Source organism: Mauremys reevesii, linkage group 4 (assembly GCF_016161935.1).
Source record: "Mauremys reevesii isolate NIE-2019 linkage group 4, ASM1616193v1, whole genome shotgun sequence".
Classification (NCBI taxonomy): Eukaryota; Metazoa; Chordata; order Testudines; family Geoemydidae; genus Mauremys; species Mauremys reevesii.
The window spans coordinates 24,742,038-24,769,133 of NC_052626.1; the positions used below are offsets into that span (position 1 = coordinate 24,742,038).

Below are 27,096 nucleotides of genomic sequence, written 5' to 3' on the forward strand. Positions count from 1 at the left end.
GCCTCCAGCTGCTATGATGAGGACGGTTACCAAGCCTTTTGTACCGTCTGCCGGGAATGACCGGGAGTCATTCCCATTTTTGCCCAGGTGCCTCCGGCCGACCTCACGAAGGCCAGCCAGGAGCACTCACGGGATGATGATGATGATGATGACGGATATCAGTCGTTTTGCACCATCTGCCACCGGGGAGGGGAGGGGATACTGCTGTTCAGCGCTGCAGCACCCCGTCTACCAGCAGCATGCAGTAGACATAGGGTGACATTGAAAAAAGGCGAGAAATGATTTTTTCCCTTTTCGTTCGGGGGGGGAGGGGGTAAATTGACGACATATACCCTGAACCACCCGGGAAAATGTTTTTGACCGTTCAGGCATTGGGAGCTCAGCCAAGAATGCAAATGCTTTTTGGAGACTGCGGGGACTGTGGTATAGCTGGAGTCCGCAGTCCCCCCTCCCTCCCTCCCTCTATGAGCGTCCATTTGATTCTTTGGCTTTCCGTTACGCTTGTCACGCAGCACTGTGCTGAATCCCTGCTGTGGCCTCTGTCTATCATAGCCTGGAGATTTTTTTCAAATGCTTTGGCATTTCGTCTTCTGTAACGGAGCTCTGATAGAACAGATTTGTCTCCCCATACAGCGATCAGACCCAGTATCTCATGTATGGTTCATGCCGGAGCTCTTTTTGGATTTAGGACTGCATCGCCACCCGTGCTGATCAGAGCTCCACACTGGGCAAACAGGAAATGAAATTCAAAAGTTCGCGGGGCTTTTCCTGTCTACCTGGCCAGTGCATCCGAGTTCAGATTGCTGTCCAGAGCGGTCACAATGGTGCACTGTGGGATACCGCCTGGAGGCCAATACCATTGAATTGCAGCCACACTAACCCTAATCCGACATGGCAATACCGATTTCAGCGCTACTCCCCTCATCGGGGAGGAGTACAGAAATCGGTTTTAAGAGCCCTTTATATCGATATAAAGGGCTTAGTTGTGTGGACGGGTGCAGGGTTAAATTGGTTTAATGCTGCTAAATTCGGTATAAACGCGTAGTGTAGACCATGTCCATCATTCTTTTCTCTCTTCTGTGGATGCTTGTGTTAATGGACAACTTTATTGACTATACCTAGACAGTGAACAAAATGTCTGACCAATGGGAAATTTATTTTTACTTTGCTGTTCTTTCCCTAGATGATGATGTTGCTGTTTGCATAATAGAGATTGTTAGCTGTTAAATATTTTCATTTAGTATTTCAGTTCTTTCAGATGATTGATCCTGCTTGTACTAGAAATATGAGTTTGTTACATATAGCACACACCTTTAGGTGTTTTATATATAATGCAAGTTGATAAGAACTATAATTGGGGCAGGGGGACGGTCAGTGGCAGGCAGAAGATGGGCTGGTAGTATAGTATGCAATTGGATGGTGTAAATTCAGCATGTTTGGGGTTGGATTCATCTTTGTTTGGGCTTTAGTGCAGAGAGTAAACCAGGTCAGGTATTCCAATTTGTTTGACTACATATAATATAGAAATGTTACATAGCTAAATACATCATGTTAGAGAAGAAGGTGTGGAGGCCGAAATCCTAATACAGCATTAGCAGTACAAGCTACCTCATACGTTTTTTTACAGGGGTGTTCCAGTCTTGTTATGGAAGATCCACGTCTTGACAGTGAGACAATAGTTCACTCATCAAGGAATAAATGAGCATGCACTCTCTAGTTGGGCTAATAACAATGGTGCCTTTGTGTGGTCTGTTGTAGGTAGAGAACTATGCTAAGACCATTTAACATAATATACTAAACAGCAGTGGTGGATTTCTGGCACTGCTGGCTTGGGAATAGCAATCTAAAAACGAAAAGCTTGATATTCCTTTACCCAGATCTCTTACAGCAAAATGTAAAATCTGTGGTTTGGAATTGTAGAGTTATATACATCCTATGGAGATTCTGCTGTTGGCTTTTTGCTGGCCACTCGGCAACATTAGTAAAGTTCCAACAGACTGAATTTGCAATAAAGATTTAATTAATATGTTTTTTTTAAGAAGGTCTGGGTAACTATCCAGATTTGGGGTAACTTTCTGATATTCAGATTGTTCTGTACGTTGTCTGAATGTTCACACACTCTTAATGGAATCAATTTAATGTGGTAGTATACTTATCTCCTTGCCAGGCATCATTCCAGTCAAGCTTGGGAAAGAATGTCTTTTTCCACAGGTTATCTAAAGTGGAGTCCCTTAAATGATGAACTCACTTTTTTAAGTGTGATGACATCCCTTTCTGTCAGTTGATTGTAGAAAGGTATTGTTGGCTTCACCTGTTGAGGTAGGCATTTATATTTTTCTAGACCAGCGATTCTCAAACTTCATTGCACCGTAACTCCCTTGTGACAACAAAATTACTACACAACCCGGGGGGGGGGGTGGGGAACCGAAGTCTAAGCCCACTCAAGCCCTGCTGCTCCAGGCAAAGGGGCTAAAGCTGAAGCCTGAGCCCCACCGTCCTGGGCGGGTGCCGTAGCCAAAGCCCAAGATCTTCAGCCCTGGGAGGGGGAAATTGTAGCCTGAGCCCTGCCACCCCAGGCAGTGGGACTTGGGCTTTGGTCTCAGACCCCAGCAAGTCTAATGCCAGTCCTGGCAACTCCATTAAAACAGGGTCACGACCCACTTTGGGGTCAGGACCCACAGTTTGACTACTGCTGTTCTAGATCAGAGGTGGGAAAACTATGGCCCGCAGGATCCTCCTGCCCAACCCCTGAACTCCTGGCTCAGGAGGCTAGCCCCCGTCCCCCTCCACCCCCCACTGTTCCCCTTCCCCCGCAGCCTCAGCTCACCCCACCGCCGGCACAATGCTCTGGGCAGCGGGGATGTGAGATCCTGGGGCAGCGCAGCTGCAGAGCCCAGCCTGACCCAGTGCTCTGTGCTGCACGGTGGTGCGGCTGTAGCGCCACCAGTGCTCCAGGCAGTGCAGTAAGGAGGCAGGGAGCAGGGGGGGTTGGGTAGAGGGTACGGGAGTTTGGGGGGTTGATTAGGAAGTGGGGGTGTGGATAGGGGTCGGGGTGGTCAGAGGACGGGGAATGGGGGAGTTGAATGAGGGCAGGGGTTCCAGGGGCAGTCAGGGAGAAGGGGTGCTTGGATGGGGCAGGGGTCCCGGAGGGGCAGTCAGGAATGAGAGGAGGGGTTGGATGGGGTGGCGGGGGGCAATCGGGTGGGGGTTCTGGGGGTGGTCAGGGGACAGGGAGTGGGGGAGTAGATGGGGCAGGGTTCTCGGGGGGCATCAGGGAACGGGGGGTTGGATGGGGCAGGAATCCTGGCGGGGGGGCATCGGGGGCGAGAACCAGGGAGAGGGATAAGGGTCGGGGACCGGGTCACACCTGGCTATTTGGGGAGACGCAGCCTCCCCTAACCAGCCCTCCATACAATTTCTGAAACCCGATGCGGCCCTCAGGCCAAAAAGTTTGCCCGCCCCTGTTCTAGACACTATAAAGAATGAGAAGAAATGGGTGGGAAAAGGATTTGCTATGGTAACCATCTTTTGATCCTCCAATAAAAATGAAGCGACCAGCTTTAAAAGTAAGTTTCACTTGGCACTGCAGTTCTTGCCAACTGAAACACAGTGCCCAGTTTGGGTTACAGAACAGCTGGGTGAGGAAGGCATGTTGTCTTTTGGGTTTGCACATCTGGATGCTGTCCTTCTTCCTCTCCTTTGCATACATGCTGTCAACGGTGTGTGGGAAGAAAGTCAAGGAAGCAGGTCTGGGTACCCTGTCCTTTTCAGTATTTCTGCATGTGATAGGGGTTGAACTGTCTAAGGGAAAAAAAGGCATTTACAAGGGAACTCACTGAAGGTAAAAGTACACTTTCACTGTTTCTAGATCAGGAGCTCTCAACCTGAGATTTGCAAGCAGGTGTGAAGGAGTCACAGTTGCCCTTCCCTCATATTATAGGTGGGAACTCCTTCCCATATATCATGAAAGAGGGGCTATGGAACAGGTTGAGGATTATTAGTCTGTGTGATGACTGGGGGAGTAAAAGACTGCAGCCACTACCAACCAGGTGTGTATATCCAGCTACTTCCCAAATGTTCTGGATTGTCTGCCCTCTGGACCCTAGAACAGGTAACTTGAGTCATGACTGTGTGTGTTTGAGGGGGCTAGGATGGCACAGCTCTCTCAATTGGCTATGTGCGGTTTTTTGCAAGTGAGATGTACAAAAGAAAAGGAATGGAAGATGCAATTAACTCTACTATGCCAGGAAGTGTCATTCTACACCACTCTCACCACATGAATCCTGCTGTAATGTAGGAATGATACAGAACATCCAGTCAATATTTATGATATGCAATAAACAAAAATTACTGACACAAACTTACTGTACTTTCAGGTTCCTCATCAAGTCAGTAGGTGAATTATATAGCTTTAATTGATTACTGTCCTATGGCGCCTTTTGGAAGGTTAGAACTCCATTCTGCTCTGATGTTAAAAAAAATATTACAAACCACGATGTTCTTTCTCACCTTAGAAAATCTAGCACCTACTTTTAGAATAGACACACTCCTAGCAGCTAATAAAACCAGATAAGTAAATGTTCTGACATGTACCTCTGTAGAAGTAAACTGTTAACTACAACAAGATGTCTTCTACTTTGTAATTTCTTCCTATCCACCATTCTGGACTGATGGCTTACCTCATTAGGTTAGGCAGCACATATTAAATAGAAGATGAGAATTCTTGGTTCTCTCTAGATTGCTTGGATCCTCCTTTCTGAATTCTTTATTTAGTTTAGCTTAAGGGCAATTGCAGCCTCAGTAGTTCTGTACAGAGAAGTGTTTCTCTTTAAGCCTCCTGCTTCAAAGGATTTGCACAGCTGGGAAGGGGACAGTGCTCAGCAATTACTGATAGAACTTTCTACTTCTGGCCCGGATTGTGTGTGTGTGTTTTCATACACCCACACCTTGGCCTGAAACCATCATGTAGTATCCAACTCGGCTCTTAATGAAATTTCTCCATGTTAATGAATGCATTGGAAAGGGAAGACTTCACTGAGGATGGGGAGGAAAAAAATTCTGCTTGGTCAAAAGAAAAACCCTTGAGCTTAATGTTCAAAAGCGTGAAAGGTGGTAACAAGGTGGAAGCTTAAACTGGGTTTGGCTTTAAGTACCTCAAGTAACCTTACCTTTTGCTTTGGATGCTACAGTATAATCCACACTGAGTGGGATTCTTTCCAGAGATGATACGCAGAAGGAAAGCCTGACCCAAGTTCAGTGACACATAATAGTTTCCTTATGATATTAACACCTGATTTAGTAATATTGATGCAGAAATTGTCCAATATTTTTCCTTTGGGATGTGTGTGCTTGAAACTATGTTCTTCTGAGAGGGACAGGAAGAAGGTTCCCCAGGACTCCTTCCACTGCTTCTATGTCAACAAGAATAGGAAGCAAAGTTGTACTGGAACCTCTGTCGTAATTTAATCTAAATGGAAGTGTAAGTATGATGTTTGAGCCAGAACACAGAGGTGAGTGAACTGAGCTCTTGGGTCCTGATTCAGCAAAGCATTGAGCACATGCTTAAGTACTTTTTAGAATTGGGGACTTGATGGCTGCTGTTGCTTCCATCCAGGTGGTAAAGTCCTGTTAGAACAGTAACGTAGACGAGAAAGTCTTCAAGGACGAGCTCCTATAACTGAGGCTAACCTAACTAGGTCAGTGGGAAAGGTCGTGGTGTTGGTGCAGTTTGCTTGACTGTCTACCTCTGCAAAGGCAGCTGTTGAGATTTAGTGATCCTATGAACTCTTTGAGAATCAGGGGGTGGAAAGATCTTAGTTATCTCTGCATTTCTGCCCAGAGGAAATATAACAAACAAAACGCATCTTTCTCTGAAAATATTTTGTGTGTAAAAACCATATTTCATATTCCAGACAAGGCATCCAGTAACATCAAAGGTATGCACAAAAGTATAATAGTGAACTGAGTGATACTCTCTTCCCTTACTGCCATCACTTATTTTAATTTATTCAAACACTTCTGTTAAATACAGTGGGATTCAGTAAATTTTTCTTTTCATATCCTTACACATGGATCCCACTCTTGGTGTGCACATACCCCATTCACAGGAGATCAGAATTTTTGACTAGTAGTGTCCATTGGGGCTGGACATGCCCTCTGCATACCCTTGCATGACCCCTACCAAAGGAATAATGGACGGAGCATCCCTAACACTAGCCACCAAGAATCCTGATAAGACTCTGAGCTGTGAGAATGGAGGGCAGGTATGGGTTCTACATTTACAGAATGTCTCAAAGAACCAGATTCAGTGACAATGTACAAATGGTTATATACAAATACTAGAAATCTAAATACTTAGATGGGTGAGCTAGAGAGCCTGGCATTAAATGAGAATATTGATGTAATAGTGGAACAATGATAAGAACATACATAAGAACGGCCATACTGGGTCAGACCAGATCCATCTAGCCCAGTATCCAGTTTTCCGACAGTGGCCAATGCCAGGTGCCCCAGAGGGAATGAACAGAACAGGTAATCACCAAGTGATCCATTTCCTGTCGCTCATTCCCAGCTTCTGGCAAACAGAGGCTAGGGACACTATCCCAGGTCCATCAATGGCTATTAGCCAGGATGGGCAATCCTCCATGGATTTGTCTAGTTCTTTTTTGACCCTGTTATAGTCTGCCAGAGGATGTTGTAAAGGCCCAGAGTTCCACAGGTTGACTGTGTATTGTGTGAAGAAATACTTCCTTTTGTTTGTATTATACCCGCTGCCTGTTAATTTCATTTGATGACCCCTAGTTCTTGGGTTATGAGATGTAATGATAATCAATGGGACATGGTAATACCAGAGTACAAAATATATAGGAATGAAAGAGTAGGTTGCATTGGTGGTGGAGTGACACTATAATTGACTCTCAAAGTATCACTTAAATCAGCCTCTGTACCAGATGACTGGAGGGTAGCTAATGTGACACTGATTTTTAAAATAGGCTCCAGAGATAATCCTGGCAATTTACAGGCCAGTAAGTTTTACTTCAGCACCAGACAAATTGGTTGAATCTATAGTAAAGAATAGAATCATCAGACACACACATGAATATAATTAAGGCTACATGTAAGTCACGGAGGTCATGGATGTCACGGAATCCCTGACATTCTCTGCTTCAGCCCTAGGGCATGCAGGACTCTGGAGTTGGCAGCCAGTGGGGCCCTAGCAGGGTTCCAGCAACAGGGGGCCTTCTGCAAGGTTCCAGCAACAGGTGACAGACTCCTGAGGGGGCTGTCCTCAGGGTTCCAGTGACGAGTGACAGCCTTGCATGCATGGGTACGGGGGACACGCCTCGGGCGAGCAGCTGGGGGTGTCCCATTTTCTCTTTGGGAAATATGGTCACCCTGCAGCTCCCAGCCACCGTGGGCAGAGAGACTCCCCACCCCCTGCAGCTTCCAGCTGCTGCTGCAGGCAGAGGGGGAACCCCACAGCTCTCAGCCACCACGTGGCAGGGGAAACCATGGAGCCACAGAAGGGAAAGTCACAGACAGGTCACAGCTTCTGTGAACTTTTGTTTATTGCCCGTGACTTGCCCGTGATTTTTACTAAAAATAACCATGACAAAATCTTAGCCTTAAATATAATGTCTTGGGGAAGAGTCAACATGGCTTTTGTAAAGGGAAATCATTCCTCATCAATGTATTAAAATTTTTTGAAGGTGTCAACAAGCATGTGGACGAGTGATCCATGGTTATTGTGTAATAAGACTTTCAGAAAGCTTTTGACAAAGTCCCTCACCAAAGGCTTGCAAGCAAAGTAAGCAGTCCTGAGATCAGAGGGAAGATCCTCTTGTGGATCAGTAACTGGTTAAAAGATAGGAAACAAAGAATAGGGATAAATGGTCAGTTTTCACAGAGGAGAGGTAAATAGTGGGGATCCCCCAGGGATCTGTATTGGGACCAGTGCTGTTGAACATATTCATAAAAGATCTGGAAAAAGGAGCGAACAGCAAGGTGACAAAATTTGAAGGTGACACAAAATTACTCAATATAGTTAGGTCCAAAGCTGACTGTGAAGAGTTACAAAGGACTCTCACTAAACTGGGTGACTGGGCAAGAAAATGGTAGATGAAATTCAGTGTTGATAAATGCAAAGTAATGCACATTGGAAAAAATAATCCTAACTATACATACAATATGATGGGGTCTAAATTAGCTGTTACCGATCAAGAAAGAGCTCTTGGCGTGATTGTGGATAATGAGGTCATCTAGTCCAATCTCCTACACTCAAGGCAGGACTAAGTATTATCTAGACCATCCTTAGCAGGTTGGACAAACTCCTGTCCTTAAAAATCCCCAATGATGGAGATTCCGCCACCGCCCTAGGCAATTTATTCCAGTGCTTAACCACTTCCTTAACCACTGACAGGAAGTTTTTCCAACTTAAACCGCCCTTGCTGCAATTTAAGCCTATTGCTTCTTGTCCTATCCTCAGAGGTTAAGAACAATAATTTTTCTCCCTCCTCCTTGTAACAACCTTTTATGTACTTGAAAACTGTTATCATGTCCCCCCTTCAGTCTTCTCTTCTCCAGACTATACAAACCCAATTTTTTTTCAATCTTCCCTCATAGGTCATGTTTTCTAGACCTTTAATCATTTTTGTTGCTCTTCTCTGGACTTTCTCCAATTTGTCCACATCTTTCCTGAAATGTGGCATCTAGAACTGGACACAATACTCCAGTTGAGGCCTTATCAGCGTGGAGTAGAGCAGAAGAATTACTTCTCGTGTCTTGCTTACAATGCTCCTGCTAATACATCCCAGAATTATGTTTGCTTTTTTTGTAACAGCGTTACACTGTTGACTCATATTTAGCTTGTGATCCACTATGACCCCCAGATTCCTTTCTGCAGTACTCCTTTCTATGCAGTCATTTCCCATTTTGTATGTGTGCAACCAATTGTTCGTTTCTAAGTGGAATACTTTGCATTTGTCCTTATTGCATTTCATCCCATTTACTTCAGACGATTTCTGCAGTTTTTCCAGATCGTTTTGAATTTTAATCCTATCCTCCAAAGCACTTGCAACCTCTCCCAGCTTGGTATCATCTGCAAACTTTATAAGTGTACTCTCTATGCCATTATCTAAATCATTGATGAAGATATTGAACAGAACCGACCCAGAACCGATCCCTGCGGGACCCCACTCGTTATGCCCTTCCAGCATGACTGTGAACCACTGATGATTATTCTCTAGGAATGATTTTCAACCAGTTATTTGCCCACCTTATAGTAGCTCCATCTAGGTTGTATTTCCCTAGTTTGTTTATGAGAAGGACATGCGAGACAGCATCAAAAGCCTTTCTGAAGTCAAAATATACCACATCTACCACTTCCCCCCCTATCCACAAGGCTTGTTACACTGTCAAAGAAAGCTATTGGGTTGGTTTGACACGATTTGTTCTTGATAAATCCATGCTGATTGTTACTTATTACCTTATTATCTCTAGGTGTTTGCAAATTGATTGCTTAATTATTTGCTCCATTATCTTTCCGGGTACAGAAGTTAAGCTGACTGGTTTGTAAAATAAATAGGAACCATTAGGACAGGGATAGATAATAAAACAGAAAATATAATCATGTCGCTTTTTAAATCCATGGTATGCCCATACCATGAATACTGCATACAGTTTTGGTCACCCCATCTCAAAAAAGAATTGGAAAGGTACAGAGGTGGGCAACAAAAATTATTAGGGCTTCAGAACAACTTCCAAAGAAGGAGAGATTAAAAAGATTGGAACTGTTCATCTTAGGAAAGTGTTGACTGGGAATGGGGGTGTGTGTTATGATTAGACATCTATAAAATCATGAATGGTGTAGAGAAAGCAAACGGGGGCATGTTATATATCCCTTCATGTAACACAAGAACTAGGAGTCACTCAATGAAATTAATAGGTATCAGGTTTAAAACATAAGGAAGTACTTCTTCACACAATGCACAGTCAATCTGTGGAACTTGTTGCCATGGGATGTTTTGAAGGCCAAAACTAACAGCGGGATTAAAAAAAGAATTAGGTTCATGGAGGATAGATCCATCAGTGTCTATTAGCCACATAGTCAAGTATGGAACCCCATGCTCTGGGTGTCCCTAGCCTTTGATTGCCAGAAGTTGGAATGGAGATGGATCACTTGAAATTGCCGTGTTCTGTTCATTCCCTCTGAAGTCTCTGGCACTGGCCACTGTCAGAAGACAGGATCCTGCACTAGATGGACCATTGTTCTGATGCAGTATGACTGGCCTTATGTTCTAGAAGTATAAAGTAAATAATTTTTCTTTTTCTATTGTGCCTGAGAAATAATGTGAAGGAAGGAAAGAACCTTACTTTTACCAAGTTGCGCACACATACCATCTTGATATGTCAGTTGCCCAAGAGGGAAAAAGTGTTTGACAACTTTACCCCTCCTCACCCCCATATCTGGCTGCTAGCCTTGGTGGTGTTCTTGGTGACTAGAGTAGCACCCTTTCTTTCTCCAGCATGGCTCCAGGCAATCTGGTTGCAACCACTGCTACTCTTTAATACTTCTGTTTATTTTGAGACATCCTCCAACTGTATATAAACAAGTCTTGAAATTTGGAGGAAGGTTGTTTTTTTTGTTTGTTTTTTAAGACTAAACGGTACCATTTGGAAATAGACACCCAGAAATGTATATACACCAATCCTTGATTTTGCTGCAGTTAGCCACCACCCAGGATGCCAACTCTGACAGTATTTTCCCAAAAAGGTTTACTAACTTTTGTTTAAATATACAATAGAACCTCAGAGTTATGAACACCTTGGGAATGGAGGCTGTTTGTAACTCTGAACAAAACATTGATTTTTTCAAAAGTTTATAACTGAAGATTGACTTAATACAGCTTTGAAACTTTTGCTATGCAGAAGAAAAATGTGCTTTCCCTTTATTTTTTTAGTAGTTTACATTTAACACAATACTGTACTATATTTTTTGGTGGTCTCTGCTGCTGCCTGATTGTATACTTCCGATTCCAAATGAGGTACACCTCTACCTTGATATAACGCTGTCCTTGGGGACCAAAAAATCTTACCGCTTTGTAGGTGAAACCGTGTTATATTGAACTTGCTTTGATCCACCAGAGTGCCCCCCCCCCCGAAGCATTGCTTTACCTCGTTATATCCAAATTCGTGTTATATTGGGTGGTGTTATATCGAGGTAGCGGTGTATGTGGTTGACTGGTCAGTTCGTAACTCTGGTGTTTGTAACTATGAGATTCTACTTTGTTGTTTGTTCCTTTATAATGACTCTTTCGGTAGAATGTAAGAGCCTGCATTTAAATGAGAATACTCACTTGATGTTCCCATTTTTAACTTCTAAAAAAAAATAAAGCTATTCAAAGCTGTTTCGTATAGACTTGATTAGTTTGAATTAGAGTTCATGTAATGCAGAATGCCATATTTTATAGCTGCTCCCTAAAGATGGGGCTGCCTAAGCTTAAAAAAGCAGTATCTGATTTTGTTATATATTAAGTGTTTGTTTAGTTTAAATACATGTCTGTATCTTTTTTGATCAACTTGAAAAATTTGCATGCTATGCAGCAGCCATCTTCTATACTTTATTAAATATCTGTCAATTATAAATATCAAGGTTTTACATTAATGTCAAGATAGTACATCAAAAATTCATGGAATATGTGACTTTTTCCAAGGGTATTTAATACTTAATGCATTTGTGTCATTTTTCTTTCTAGATATATTGACAGGTTTTATTAAGTGTTTGTTAGGGAGATTTCATTTTTACCAAGGGACTATAAAGAGAAGCTGCATGCTAAATCAATTTTTTAATCAGAATATTGTTAATGTTTTTTTGTCTTCAAACTCTTATAATCTATCGGCTTAATTTAAATTTCTTGGTATATTTTTAAGTAGAATGTTGAAATAGTTCAGGGCAGAAATCTAATATGGTCAGATATGCTGACTTTAGTGTATTTTAATTTCTTTAAAATAGCTACTAGAATATTGCATTGTGGAAAGTGTTCTTATAAATATGGTAATTACATGTTTTTGGTAATTTTATTCTGTCTTGCATCTTTTATTACAAAACCATATCGTTCTTGCCCTTTGTTGTAATTAATCCATATAAAAACACTGGTTACATGCACCTGAACTATTAAGATATAGCAGTCTCTAATTTCTAGAAATTTATAAATGAGGGAATTAATGGAATGTACAGCCTTCACCCTGAGGTCACATGTTCAAATCTGGATTGATGTATGTTGTGACTGAAAGTCGTTACCATCTGATGGCTGTGCAGTATTCCATCTGAAATGAACTGGTGGTCTCAGTACAGTTCCTTGTTGTCAGATGTCTCCATTACAAAAACTACACCATCAAAATTAACACTAATTTACACCCTTGGAGAGGTGAATGGCTGATTGATCATAGTGTGAACTACTCTCTTGCTTTCTAGAGAGATGCTTGCTGTAGGTCATGGTTAAGACACATTGGCCGAATAATAATTTCTGCCTGTATAGTATTTGATCTGAGGCTTCATTTAAGAGCTTCACTGTAGTGTGCTCAGTCCTAGTCCTTTAAAACGAATTTGGATTTCAAAGGAAAAATCAGTAAAAATATGATGCTTACTTTCCTGTTTATATGTCATTTAACTGTTTTTTAGTACATTCTAACTACTGATCTGTTGACAATCATTCATCCTGTCAAAAGTGGTTGTTGGGATGAAAAATAAGTATCTCTTGTATACCTAAAGTTTCTTTTGATCTCATGATAAACAGCTGCATACTGTTGGTTTAAAGTAGCATCAGTTTACACTAAATATTTCAAATACTAGGATTTCATAATGGTGAATTAGTTTGAACCACCAGTGTCAAGTTGGTAATGCTGGAGGAGATTTTCATTTTAATTAGTGTCCTGTTTATCCTAACGCCAGCTATTGCGAATTAAGGGAGGAGGGTTTGGAAGGATTTTGACCTTGCCTGGCCATGCTATGATTAATGATCAAATTCAAGAGGAAATAATCCAATAATTTTGTGCATAGCATTTTGGTGATTATTCTGCTCCAGTCCCAGTAGGTGGCATCAGTGCCACACTGACAAAGTCTCTCCTCGTGAATATGAACTGTTTAGTCAAAGCTAATATCGATATGACAGTTGGAAAAACTCCATGTCACTTTTCTTAAGCAAAATTGTTTTAATACAAAAAAAAATACAGTGGGAAATACATCATCTTTGTAAGCATTAGCGATATGAAGATTTATTCCTGAATTAACTCGGTGGATTAAATATAAATGGGAAACAATCAGAAATTACTTTAGGAATTTCTCTATTCACAGAAAATTTTCTTTAGGATTTCTAGGTATAGAATGACGTTTAAAGCTTTGACAGTTATTAGTTTGTAATAGAACTGGGCATAAATGTTCTAGTGGAAATCTTTTAAAATTAAACTGTTATGCTGCTAATTTTTTTTATTTCACTTCTGAATGTTAACTTTCTTGGATGCTTAGTTCATTATGGCAAGGTTTAATCTTTAAACTATTAATATACTGCTAATCAAAATGGAAATTAAGTTGTCATAAAGAAATAGAGTTTTTTAGAATTGTAACGGAATACATCATTTCAGCTATCTCAGACTCTAGCATGGTCATCTTCTAATTATGGTATAGTTTGGTGGGAAAGAACGCCTCCTAAAGAATGCTGCTTGTGGCTCAATATTGTGTTAGTTGTTTTGTGAGAAAGAGAAATCGTTTTGTAAAATGTGCTGTTAAGTTTAAACATATGTAATTTGCTGTGCAATGTAAAACATATATAGATATTAAAATCCTATAGAAATGTAGACGTTCACACTGAATTCTTAAAATGAAAGCTCAAATTATTAACTTTTTACTTGAAAATGATAAATTTCAGAGTTAATCCAGCCAAAGGGTTAACTACTGGGATTGGGAAGAGCAGACACCTGGGACCTAACACCCAATTGGCAGTCTTTTGTAATGTATAATTTGCCTAAAATTGTTCACTGAGCACAAGCTTTTGTTTTCTAATTGATTTACGGTTTGAGCCACTTTTACCTCATCCCCTACTGTCCTGCACACAGTGCCAGCAAGTACATTACAGTGAGAGATGATAAATTACCATGCACTTGTGATGCTAATGCGTCAAGAGTAAAAACTGCATACTACATGGAGCTTCATGTATTAACAGTGTTGCAAAGATACAGCCAAGCAAAAATTCATTTATATATTAAGAAATAACCATTTGTTCAATTGATCGCTTACTGCAATCTGTCTGCAGACTTAATTGAAATGGAAGATGAAAATTATAGTCATATAGCTTTCAGTCTGTTAATTGGTATAAAGTTTTAAAGTGGTTGAAAAGTCCAAGTCTTTTTAGAAAATGTATGATAGGCTATTTTAGACATACTGCATATTGTATACTTCATTTACCAGAAACGAGTGACAGGATTTACAGGTTTAAAAAACTTTTTTTTAACCACAGTACTTTATTTGCTAATGTCAGCTAAGGTGTATATATAACTTTTATATCTAATCTGATAAATAATGTAAGAAAAAATAATTACTCTACTTCTGGATGAGTGTCTCTACATATAGTTGCTTCACTAAACCTAACTATGCTATTTAAATATTTTAATCTGTTGAGATTCCTGAAGTGTGGCATAACTGTGAATAAATCCTTTTGTGGCTACAAGGAAGGAAAGAAAGACTTAGAATATATTCTGTCTCCATATATAAGACGCAGAATTAAGATTCCAGGAAAGGAGAGGGGATTGCAGAATTTGCTGAAACCTAATGTTCATTTCTTGTTTAGGTTTTGTGAGGTTGATTGTTTTCTACCTTTATGGAGTCAGTCCACCTTAAATTTTTATTTTTGTGTGGTGTCTGTGGGTTCCAGTCTTGAAATATGAAGAAACAGATTTATGGCGGCTGCTGGGCACAACAAATTAAGTTGACAGTGATGTATGAGAGCATAATAGCATGATGATCCCTCTGTAGCGCGGCTGGACGCCTCCTGCTTCATTTGGCTCTTGTTAGGATCTGTTAGGCAGCTAAATAATGAAAATTCTGCTGACTGATTTCTGATTTTTTTTCCCCCCCACCCCAGACCCATCCTAATGCCAGCAAATTGCCCTTAAAGGATTCTTTCACTTATGATGACTACAGGTTGGTGTGCTGTTTTTTAAAGTGAATTTTGGGATCTTGAAAAGTGAGAAATGCTTCACTAGGAAGGGGGGCGGGGGGGAACCAACCCTGTTTGCTAAACCATTTAAAACATCAGTGTATGCTGCCCACTGGTACTCTTCTTAGAAACAACAAAGAATAGAGTAAGTGTCCTATTTCAACAGTCGTATAGAAATTGTCATTAATCTGGGGTAAGAAGAGAAGTTAATTTAGCCAAATGACACGTGACCACCTGAGATTAGTGTGGTGTTGTGTAGTTTTTAGATAACTTTTATTCTGGCGTTTAAGCCTCTTTATTTTTCACAAAAGGTTTTACCAGCATATATTACCTCAAAACTGATATTTGGTATGAGACCTGGAAAATTCTTCCTATACATGTGAAGTCTGAGTGCATTTTGGAGGTGTTTTAAGAAGTGGAATTAGTTCAGATAAGAGGGAGCTTGAATTGAGTTAAAATGATAAAAATAGCATAAATAAGAGGAATTCATGAGCTCTCATGAAGGATCTTTTAGTCCTTTTGTTACTTACTTTGGGATGGTATCTCCACAGATGTTTCCTTCACTGGGAGGGTGGGAGGAAGGTGTCAATTTAAGTGTGAAGTTGACCAAAATGTGAATGATAAAGGTATGCATTTTAAAAAGTTTTGTATTGGCCAGCTTTTTAATACCTTAATTTTCATAATTCTGGATTAGTTGAGTGAATAGACTAAAGTACTATACAGGAAATTCTGATACTTTGTGGCATATGGGAAGGGCACACTTTTTAAATTTTTACATAAATGGCGATCTGAATCTTTTCTGTTCTTTGTGGGAAAAGTTTGGAAATGCTCATCTAAACTGTTGATTACTTTTGGGTTGCAGCTGATCAACTGGCTGTGTTTAAACAATGAAATATTGAAGTTTGTATTCTTTGCAGATGGGCAGTTTCCTCTGTTATGACACGACAAAACCAGATTCCAACTGAAGATGGTTCCCGAGTTACCTTGGCTCTGATTCCTTTATGGGACATGTGTAATCACATCAATGGTCTGGTAAGGATTTCTTCAATGTGGATAAGAAGCTTTACAACTTAATATATTAAACCATTTCAATTACCGTTGCACATTTTAATACCTACTTTTCTTAAAACAGGGATTCCATCTTCCCTGCTGACCCTCAAAAAGCAACCATCTTAAAGAAATGACAACTTCTTAAATATCTTGAAATAACTTTTTCAATGAGAAAATCTCTCATACTTAAGAGACTTTTATATGTAATTGTAAATCATGCATAGTTTTTTCTTTTTCCTTGCACTTTCACAAGTGTGCAGCTTGGGGAAGAATTTCCAATGATACAAGACAGACTTGTATCAAATTCTTTCCAGCAAATTTGAATATTTCTAATCTTCACACATACTAAGTTCTGTATCTGATGTTGCTAACAAAGGTTTTCATGAGACTAGATACTTTTGTATTGGGTATATGAAAACAGACTATGATAGAGGTTGTCTCTCAAAGCATCTCTGTCCTGGCTACCACAAGGGAGAGTGGATAGAAATTTGAAACTAAGCAATGCTGCCTGCTCTTAACCATGCCCAAAGAGCCTTGTTATGGAGGCAGCAACGGCAAGAACAAAATCTAGTTCAACAAAACCAGTACATCTGTTAGTACATCAAAGAAACACTACTTAACACATGCAAAAACACTACTTTAGGGCATATTAAACATTTAAAAGATGGCATGTGTATATAGAAAGTCAGACCTGCTGACGTTTTGGCTTGCCTGAGATTTCCTCCTAGCTCATAGAGGACCAAGTCTTGACTTGATAACGGATTGGTCAATTTTGAACTGATGAAATGAGAATTCACAAGAGAATGGTTTGCCAGTCTTGTTTAGCCTACCACAAAGCTTTTGTATATTTCAGTTTATACTTTCAAATTATATTGTAAGTAGGAGGGTGACTTCTGTAAACAGCAAATACGACCCATTCATTCTTCCATATTTTAGTAATCTGGTCCCTGTAAGGGAGAATTGATGTGGATGACAGGTCAGCATGTGTTAGCAGTAGTATTGTCATGAGTGAAGCTATACTCAATCAGGCTATAGTAATGATTTGCATTTTTCTGTTGATATTAACAGTTTGGTTTATTAGATCATACAACGGGTTTCTTTATAGAGGATATCACTATGACTGGCTGTATCAAATACAGTGGAATTCAGTCCTGGATGATGATTTTTCTCTTTTATTCTCTCCCATTGAAATGGTTAGTTATTATGTATGTTTTTCTTTAACCCCAGTGCCTTTTACAACTGAGTACTTGTTGCAGAATCTGGTAGCTCTCTTACTTTGTTTCAAGGATAGGTTTAGTGTTTGACTAGCCTCGAGTATACAACATTTCTTAAACTTCATAAAACAATTTAAAAAGCAAAAGCCCTCCTGGAAGACTTAGATGTAAGTAAAGTGCTTACTGTAACTCTCATTGCCCTCTTCTTCCTTGACACTTTTGGAGAGGTTTGTTCATTTTCACATGGATGGTCCTTTAATGAGTGCCTTCAAAAGTTGGGATTTAAAAAGAGGGAAGACAAATGACACTTCTAAGAAAAAAATTAAACTTAGCTAGCCCATATTAAAAGCAAGGTCAAGCAGGTTGTTTTAATTATTTCAAGCTTCTGCTGATATTTGTAAAGTATGTTTTTGTTATGCTACTTGGTGAATAGATTTGGTGCAGAGGCAGCTTGTGGACCCAGACTGTAAGGATAAAGTGGAGAGGTCTCTAATCAGTTGTTCATATTACTTATGTTTGAGTAGTTTACTCTGAAGGAAATATATATCAATACATAAACAGAGAAGGTAGCTGCAAATTTTAGGAGCTGAATGTTATTGGCTCTATTGAAATAGAAAAGCTCTGTTAGAACTCTTTCCTCTCGTTACAAGTTTAGATTACTTAAATTATCAGAAGTAGGAGTAATACCCCCAGAGATCAGTTTTACTCATCTACCCAAAATTATGCATTATAGTAGGCTTTGGAGGAGCGGGTGGGAGTCTCTTTGCTCTGATTATAGCGCATCCCGATGAAATACATCAAGTGAACACTTGACTCACTGCATGAATGTATGAAAAAGACGGTGTTGCATTCTCCAATGTCTGTTCCAAAGGTAGTGTTGAAATGCCCCTTCATTCAGTCCCTGTTATAATGTCTTTTTTCCACATGCTAAATTATAAAATGCTCTTTGGGTTTTAGCTGGCATTAGGGCCATCCAGCTTTTTCTTGCTTCTGACACTGCTAATTAGATCAGCCTAAGAACTACGTCAAAATATTTGTCTTCATGCATTTCTCATTGTTATTCTTCAGTGGGATTGTATTTTGACAGTCAAAGGTTGATTACTTGCTACTTGAGCTTTGAATGAATAAACTAAATTATGCCTACTGGGCTGGGGCCATCCTTATCAAATCACTGGCCAAACAAACTACTCCTTCCCCCTACACAACTGGATATTCATGAACTGGCCTGCTCCAGCAGTGTACCTAATGGGCGAGACAACTTGTTATCCATCTTCTGGAAAAGGAAGCAACTCCAGTGCTCATTTTCTTACCATTTCCCCTGTCTTATTTAACTTTGTAAATCATGAGTCTAGCACTAGATTGGACTTTGCAAAGAAGCCCATTAGAAGTGGTGTTATTTTTAAAAGTTTGGCAGTCTAGTGAAACACACACTCAGCAAATTTGCAGCACTCTCTAAGACATACAGAATCCTTCTGCCTACATCTAGCAATCCACAGATGCTTCAAATTCTCTCTATGAAATCATTTTTAGAAGATTTTAAGGGGGTTTTTGTTTTGTTTGTTTGTTAAATTTGAAAATGGTTTCTTTGAATTTATGAAGCAGCTAAGGAAACTGTTCAAGACATATGAAGCTTTTGAGATAGCATCAAGGATTTCCTTCTGTCACTCTCCCCCCAGCCGCAACAGATCCAGGCTTGGGGCCAGGGGAGGGGTGCCTCTCCCCCCAGACGCAGCAGGCCCAGGCCGGGGCTGGGCTGGGGCCAGAGGGAGGAGCTCCTCCCCCCCGGACGCGGCAGGTCCAGGGCTGGGCACTTCTTCCCCTGGACGCGGCAGGTCCAGGGCTGGGCACCTCTCCCCCTGGATGTGGTAGGTCCAGGGCTGGGCTGGGGTGAGAGGGAGGTGCTCCTCTCCCCCCGGACGCAGTAGGTCCAGGGCTGGGGGAGAGTCATCTCTCCCCACCACAGCCCTGAATGCCTGTGTAGCACTTAATAGGCTGCTGCACGGCCGTGCACCATAAAAGGAACTTAGATGACTGTGGCCTGTTTTATGCATCAAATCAAACTGGATGATCTAGGCTACAAAGAAAGTGTATAAAGGACTTGCAAAAGTTTCACACATTCATGTAATACATTTTTGAACTGTGGCATCTGTGTACAGTGCCATTATGTGTGTCCCACAGGGCTCTGCTTATGGCTGCCATTTTGGATTTGCAGTGTCTGAGAAGAGTTCCCTATGGTCACTATGAAAGCATTGTTTTGGCTTACAAATGCATGATTGAATATGCAAGCAGAAATTATTAATATGTAAACTGCCAGCCAGCCTTTCAAAGTAGCCTTAAGGGGCTCTCTCCTCAGACAAAGCAAATCCAAGATGGCAGTCACAGTATAGTACCTGTGTTCAAACATAATTTCTGTAAATGAAAACAAAGTTCTAATGAAGCCACAAGATCTAGAGAGAAAATCTGTGGCTTTTTGCAGTTTGTCCCACAGGTTCACAACCTATTTTTACTACAATGTAGTTGTGTAAACACTAAATTCAGAATACTTGTCACAAAAGTTGTTTCCTGATTGCACAACTTCCTTAGGTGTAGCGTGGTCTCTGAATCCTTTATGATATAGAGTCCATGTTGAATGTTGTTAGTCAAGAACATACTAGATTTAACGTTTAAAAAAATACATTTTAGGATGGTTTTACTTATTAATATAAGCATTTTTATTTTCATGATTTTTAAAAGAAACATATTCAGGGTATGGTAAAGAATCTCCCCACCCCCACCTGTCTGCTCCCACAGAAAAATCTCTTCAGTATTTCAGAATAATTGCTTAACTTTAGATAAAGGAATTATTTGCAAGTAAATTGGAGTTCTCTGAAGATGGTATCCCTTAAAGATTCCCAGTTATCCACTCCTCTTTCATTGAGAGAGATCGAAAATGCATTGATAGTTGAAGGGTCTGACACAGAATGTAGCACACTCAGTGCAGCGCTCCAGTGTGCCTCACAGGAGTGACTTAAAACTCAAGAACTTTATAATAAGCTACTGGATTTAGCTAGGGACCAGCAACTGTTGGTCTGTGGAGGGTACTTCCCTCAGAGTTTTCCATTTACTTCAGGTTAGTAATTTCCTTCCTTGATCTTCTCTAGTGCAGAGATTTTTAATGTTCCTAACTAAGAAATGATTGCTTAAGATTCATAAAACATTTAGTACCAACCATGTTGCATCAGGTGAAGGAAAAGCAAGATGTGCAATTACTTTAGGTAATATCCATCTCCAATAAAAGGCAGCTTTATGAAAATAGGGAGGAAAGAAATGTAATATGTTAAAGACTCTTTACTTTTTTCCCCTTGGGTAGATCACAACTGGCTACAATTTAGAAGATGACCGTTGTGAGTGTGTAGCGCTTCAGGATTTTAAGGCTGGAGAACAGGTAATGTGAGACAGTTATCTATGCCATGGCTATTTGGTGACGTTTTATGCAGAAATGTATTGTTCATGCAACTGACTATCTTGATGAAAAGGGTGAAGATTTCACACAAACATCTGCTTGTCTACTTGATAACTAAACTCTGTTTTCATTAGCTGCAGAAAAGCCTTGCTAATCTGCAAATATAATCTGCACAAAAAGGAGTGCTCAGTATTTCTCTGTGAAGATTTAATAGCAGAGTGTATAACCAAGGTTTTCGTTTTAGTTGGATACTTTGTAAAGTACTAATAAAGCTAAATAAATTAAACTACAGTTGTCAAAATAATGAACACAATACATTCTCTGTCACACAATCTTCTTTGCAAATCTCCACTGTAGGAGTTGCAAGCTTCCTCCTGAGTAATAACCATTTCATGTATTTAATCACTGGGGAGTGTACACTGTGCAGGCCACTGATCTAGAAATCTTAGATGTGGTTGTTAAAGGTCCATACCCAAAACTGCCCTCAATGCCTCAATTTCTATCAGCAATAGCAGGCGGTGGAATTCTCCCTCTTAGTTTTGTTCAGTGCTTTTTTCTGTCTGAAATGTTTTGCATAGTTTTTATTTGACTAGTTTGTGATAGTCTAGTACTTGTCCAGTCAACAGGTAAGAAGAGGAGGTGTTATCAACAACCCAATAGACAAAGACCATTGGTCCAGGAGATATTTGGCCTGTGCTGTGTGTACCCCAAAACTTTAGTTAGAATGAGAAAGGAACTTGAAAGTAATCATCCTGGATTAAGACTAATCGGTCCAACCATTAAAATAAAAAGAGCAAGACTCTAAAGCTTTGCCTACATCAGGAAAAGTACCTGTTGCTGAAAACGAGTACTGATGGAGTGGCGTTGAGCACAGTTGAGCTGCAAATGTAGCCTTGGATGCTAGTTGTTCACTGATCCAAGGACAAACTAAGCCGTGTTCAGCACCAGTCCAGTGTAATGTAGACAAGACATGCATCAAGTCCCACGGTGTATTCTGAAGATATGAGTGGAAAGATGCTGATCTCACATCTTTCACATCCAGTCTATTAAGAAATATGTATTAAATTGTTAAAGTAGTACTTCTCTAAAGAGGAGAAGCATCTGTCTTCTAAATTGAGCTGATTGAGATAGTACACCTCTACCCCAATATAACACAACCCGATATACCACAAATTCGGATATAATGTGGTAAAGCAGTGCTCCGGGGGGCGGGGCTGCACACTCCGGTGGATCAAAGCAAGTTCGATATAACGCGGTTTCACCTATAGTGTGGTAAGATTTTTTTGGCTCCTGAGGGCAATATTATATCAAGGTAGGGGTGTATACAAACAGTTTGTGCATGGAGTTACCTTGACTGGCAGGGGCTTGGATCCTGTGTTCAGATACTTAGTTTGTTGGGGATACTTTTGGTTCCCAGGCAGGTTCCTTGCACTCATCTGTGAATTTGAACTCCTCTTTAGTTCTGTTTTCTCCTTGGATTACAACCTTTGTACTCAAAAGAATGTTTAACAGATATGTCCCTTTCTTCTTATCCTTCATCTTTTTCTAAAAGATATGCTGTAGTTGGATTTCAAGTAGGAATTAGTACAGGGAAATCCTATGGCCTGTGTTATGCAAGAGGTCAGATTAGATGATCACTTCTGGCTTTAAAATCTATGAATGTATTAATCGTATGCAAGGCTTGCCTAGGTCTGTGTCTTATATCTATATATATCATAGAACTATCATTCATAGAATCATTGCCTTTATAATGCAAGCTTATTTAAGAATATATATGATTAGCAGGCTTCCATAGATAGATAGATAAAAACATCTTTTAAAAAAGTATATCTATTTCTAAAGGCAATGATTGTATTGGATCTGCGTAGAAGATAAATGTTTTATTTCTGTTGACAATTCCATTATAAAAAAAAAAAATTCTTGTGGCTCAGAATGCATCATCTATTGCTGTGGGCTTGCTGTACCAAGATCTTTATGCAGCCAAATGCTAGCTGAAAAACTGCATCATGAACTTGTAGTGATTTTTTTCTTTAAATTCTCAGTTGTTTTAAAACACTTGTTGCATTGTATGCTGTTTCATCTAGCATTTTAGATTGTAAACTGTAAGAGGCAGGAAACATGTCTACATTTGTATGGCACTTAGAACAAAAAACATTATTATATATAAATATGGAGTATATTTTTTGTAAGTGAAGGGACAATGGTGAATAAATAGCCTTGAAGTACAAATTTGATTTAGAAAAAGTTTGGGGAAATGGGGATAATATAGAAAGCATCAGCTGAATACCTATAAGATGTCTTTGTATGATATTAAATATCCTTAACACCATAGCAGTTCTCTCCCATAGCATGCAGGGTATAAAATAACAGGCCCATCTCAATATATGGAAATTTTGAACACATTTCACAACATCCTTGAAGTCTTATGGCAACACTATATGGCATTTTGAATCATTAAATGAAAATAAACATGCATTTTAGTCATATAACCACATAAGTATTGTATTTCATGACAATATAACTTTTTTCAGTAAATAATTTTCCACTTATGTCAGTTTTGTGAGTTAATCTTAAGCTTCCCCCACCCCCTCCCCTTTACTTCTCTTTTCATCCTTCTAGATTTACATTTTTTATGGCACTCGGTCGAATGCTGAATTTGTGATCCACAGTGGTTTTTTCTTTGATAATAATTCACATGACAGAGTGAAAATAAAGCTTGGAGTGAGTAAAAGTGACAGGCTGTATGCTATGAAGGCAGAAGTCTTAGCTCGTGCCGGCATTCCAACGTAAGTAAAACAGAATGAACTGAGTTTTTTCTTTCATGCTTAAAATATTTCAAAATTTATACAGTCCAGTAGTGCATTATTAAAATTGCTCTGCAATAGTTTGCTTAGGCCTAATATCTTGACTGTTTACATAGCAAATGAAATACATTGTGATAATGAAGTTTAGTGCACTGCTCAGATCTAAATAATCTAGTTTGGAGTGTATACAAGGAGGAATTAGATTTTCTTTAGTAAGTGCTTGGGTAAAAATTGCAAAAGAGTTAAATGTGAACCAATATGTGGCTTTCATTTCTTCCCTGTCCCTTCACAAAATGTCCTGCAATGCGCAATTTGTTATCTATAGTGGTTTCAACTATTTTTCCTTAGCAGAAACTGCTTTTAGTTCAGACTGTAGTATGGTGGGCAGCAATCAGGAAACATTGTTTTTTTTCAAGGGGAAAGGAACCGTCCTAATGGAAACTATTATCTAGGTCCTTCTGTTTTTGAATACACCACTACCTCGATATAACGCCACCTGATATAACATGAATTTGGATATAACGTGATAAATCAGTGCTCCAGGGGGGCTGGGCTGCACACTCTGGTGGATCAAAGCAAGTTCAATATAACACAGTTTCACCTATTACGCGGTAAGATTTTTTTGGCTCCCAAGGACAGCATTATGTCGAGGTAGAGGTGTATGTCAATAATTGATTGGTTCAATATCAGTCATTAATCATAATACTGCTGTTAACATTTTGAAATCAGCACTTAAGGTGAGATTATTCTTATATATATTACTCATCTGGCTACTCAAATCAAGCATCAATTTATTATTAAAACCATATAAAAAGTCATTTTAAGTGTAAAATTGCCTGTCAATTGGCGAAGTGATTGTTCTTTTTCTGGGACAGGTTGGAGAAGTTTCTTCAGTTCAGACTCAGAAATTGGTGTGACCTCATATTTGTTCAGAATTTAATAATGTGGCATCCGAGTATACATTAAAGGTTTCATGTTGAAGCTACCACAGTCTAATATGCATTCACTTTTTTTGTCAGCTCCAGTGTTTTTGCCTTGCACTCCACTGAGCCTCCAATCTCTGCTCAGCTTCTGGCTTTCCTTCGAGTGTTTTGTATGAGTGAAGGTAAAACATTCACAAATAGTCCTATTGATGGAGGTTTTTTTAAGTGGGAAGATAAGAGATGTTCATATGAAACAAAACTAGAAAACTTTAAAATGAATGTTTTAAGGGGAAAATTGAAAAGGGATTGAGAACACAGAACATGGTCCTTTTCTGCATCGTTCTTAAATTAATAGATCATTAGAGGACATTGAGTTTTCGAAAAGTATGTAAAATTGCATCAGTCTACGTTCTTGGGTCATGTGGTATTAGGAGCGTGCTGACAGCTTGAGAATTTTTTGGGACTTTCTCCACCAAGCAGCAGGTGTGGTGAATGTTCTAATTTTGATACCATATAGTACATCATCACTGCCTTTTTTCCAACTTGTGATTTGTAGTAGATTACTTTTGCTCTCCAGTCTTATTTATTCAGAGGCTAAAAAATGGCCCACAATGCAAGGTCATATGAGTCCAAAAGTTTGCTGTACGCTTATAGTGACAGCATTTCAGTCAGCCTTTATCACCAGATTCTTCTGGGAATGGAACTGGAAAATAGTGCACTATAGCAGAAATCCAAGACACACCTCAAAGTTGGCAGTTTGCACATTTAAATCAACATTTTTGGTTACTCATAATCAGCTTGTCTTGTGAAGTAAACTATCAGAGCCTAACTTTCAAATATGCATGTGTGCAGTTGCCCCAGGAAAAATGTATGCACCCTTATTAACTGAGCACCTAATTTGTGCATGTAATAACTTCATTGGTGGATACAATCACAACTGTTTGCTAATTAGGCACGATTATGTAACTAATCTTGCATATGCTGTTGTATTTGCATTTATGAAAATAATCCAAAAACCTGTTTTTGGAGGTTATAGGTAAGAACCATTTCTTTCACAGCAGCTTTATGGGGAAAGATAGCAGAGTAATGGTTCGTGTGTATATTCTAATTGATCAAAAGCTGTTGCTTCATATGCTAAAAGTTTGTGGGATACTATTGGTATATAGGTTTGTGCTTCATTTAGAATTCTAAACTAGTGTGAACTTTGGGACTGAACTTTTCGATTTAAAAGAGATGATATGATATAACGATTACATAATAAGCATAATTCTTGAGGGATATGGAAGGGATTGGTGAATTTTCTCTTCTAGGAAATATACTTGAAGTGCATTTGCTACATTATCATGAAATGTACTGGGGTGCAATTGAGGTATGTGTCCTAGACACTCAGCATGAAAACTGCAATTATTGTCTGTATTTAAACTGTTCATTGAGGAGCAGTATGACATGAATCATTGATCCGTTGGTGAGAAGTCCCTTGCCTTAGTAACTCTTTCATCAACAAATGAAACTTACATACGTCACTGAAATCTATTGTATAAAATGCTAATACCAACTTTTGTAATGTTTAATTTGAAGTTTGTGATATACTGCTTTGCAGGAGAGAGTTTGGTAATTAAACAGTTAAGATTAATGAAATTTGTGTAATGCTGTCACAAACCACTTGACATTTTCCCTAAGGCACATTTGATGGATGTATTTTGACCAACAGTATTCAATTTTTTTTTTTTTTTACTGAAAGAAATAGCCTTTAACAGTAGAAAAAGAACTCTATTGCTATTTATCCAATAAAATAAACATTTCAGGGAGATATTATATAAGTACACCCAACTCTAAAGTATTACCCCCTTGTTCTGTTTATCACCAACAAGGATTATATGTGACATTGTATCTGTAATTGGCATACAAACTAAGAGTTATGATGTGTATTTTAAGCCAAAATCTTTACAGCGTTATTTAAGAATGGAGCTGAAGGTTCCTTTTTCTGCTAACTTCAAGATTTCCAGATGCTACCTTGAGGGGAGTACTAGAAATATCCAGATTGTTGAATCATTCCTTTTAAGGGGAGAAGATTTTTTTCTCAAGCAATATAAAATCCATGTTATTGAAAATGAAGCTTTGTAAGTTTTGTCAACTACCATAGTGAATGGTAAGATTGTTTGTTTTTTAACATATTGTTCTTCATAATTATTGCAGAAGAGCTGAAAGAACACTTAATAGGAGAGCATGCAATTGACAAAATCTTCACTCTGGGCAACTCTGAGTTTCCAGTTAGCTGGGACAATGAGGTTAAACTTTGGACGTTCCTTGAAGCCAGAGCATCCCTTCTTTTGAAAACCTACAAAACTAATGTGGAGGTAAAGCTACCAAGAACCTGTAATTCTGTGCAATCTTGAGGTTTTTGCATGGTGATCCTAGCAAAAAAACAACTTCATCCCCCCCCCCCCCCATCTT

General features: G+C 39.5%; 1 protein-coding gene across 4 annotated transcripts in view; it reads left to right on the forward strand.

Annotated features, from left to right (window-relative positions):
- SETD3 (SET domain containing 3, actin histidine methyltransferase) overlaps positions 1-27,096 on the forward strand; it is a 73,835-nt gene that overhangs the window by 43,030 nt on the left and 3,709 nt on the right. For all 4 annotated transcript variants that reach the window (XM_039537909.1, XM_039537911.1, XM_039537912.1 and 1 more), the window contains exons 7-12: positions 15,135-15,193; positions 16,127-16,241; positions 20,823-20,897; positions 23,535-23,701; positions 24,739-24,824; positions 26,839-26,999. In XM_039537909.1, coding sequence (XP_039393843.1) covers positions 15,135-15,193; positions 16,127-16,241; positions 20,823-20,897; positions 23,535-23,701; positions 24,739-24,824; positions 26,839-26,999 — 663 coding nt within the window. The remainder of the gene's footprint in view (positions 1-15,134; positions 15,194-16,126; positions 16,242-20,822; positions 20,898-23,534; positions 23,702-24,738; positions 24,825-26,838; positions 27,000-27,096) is intronic.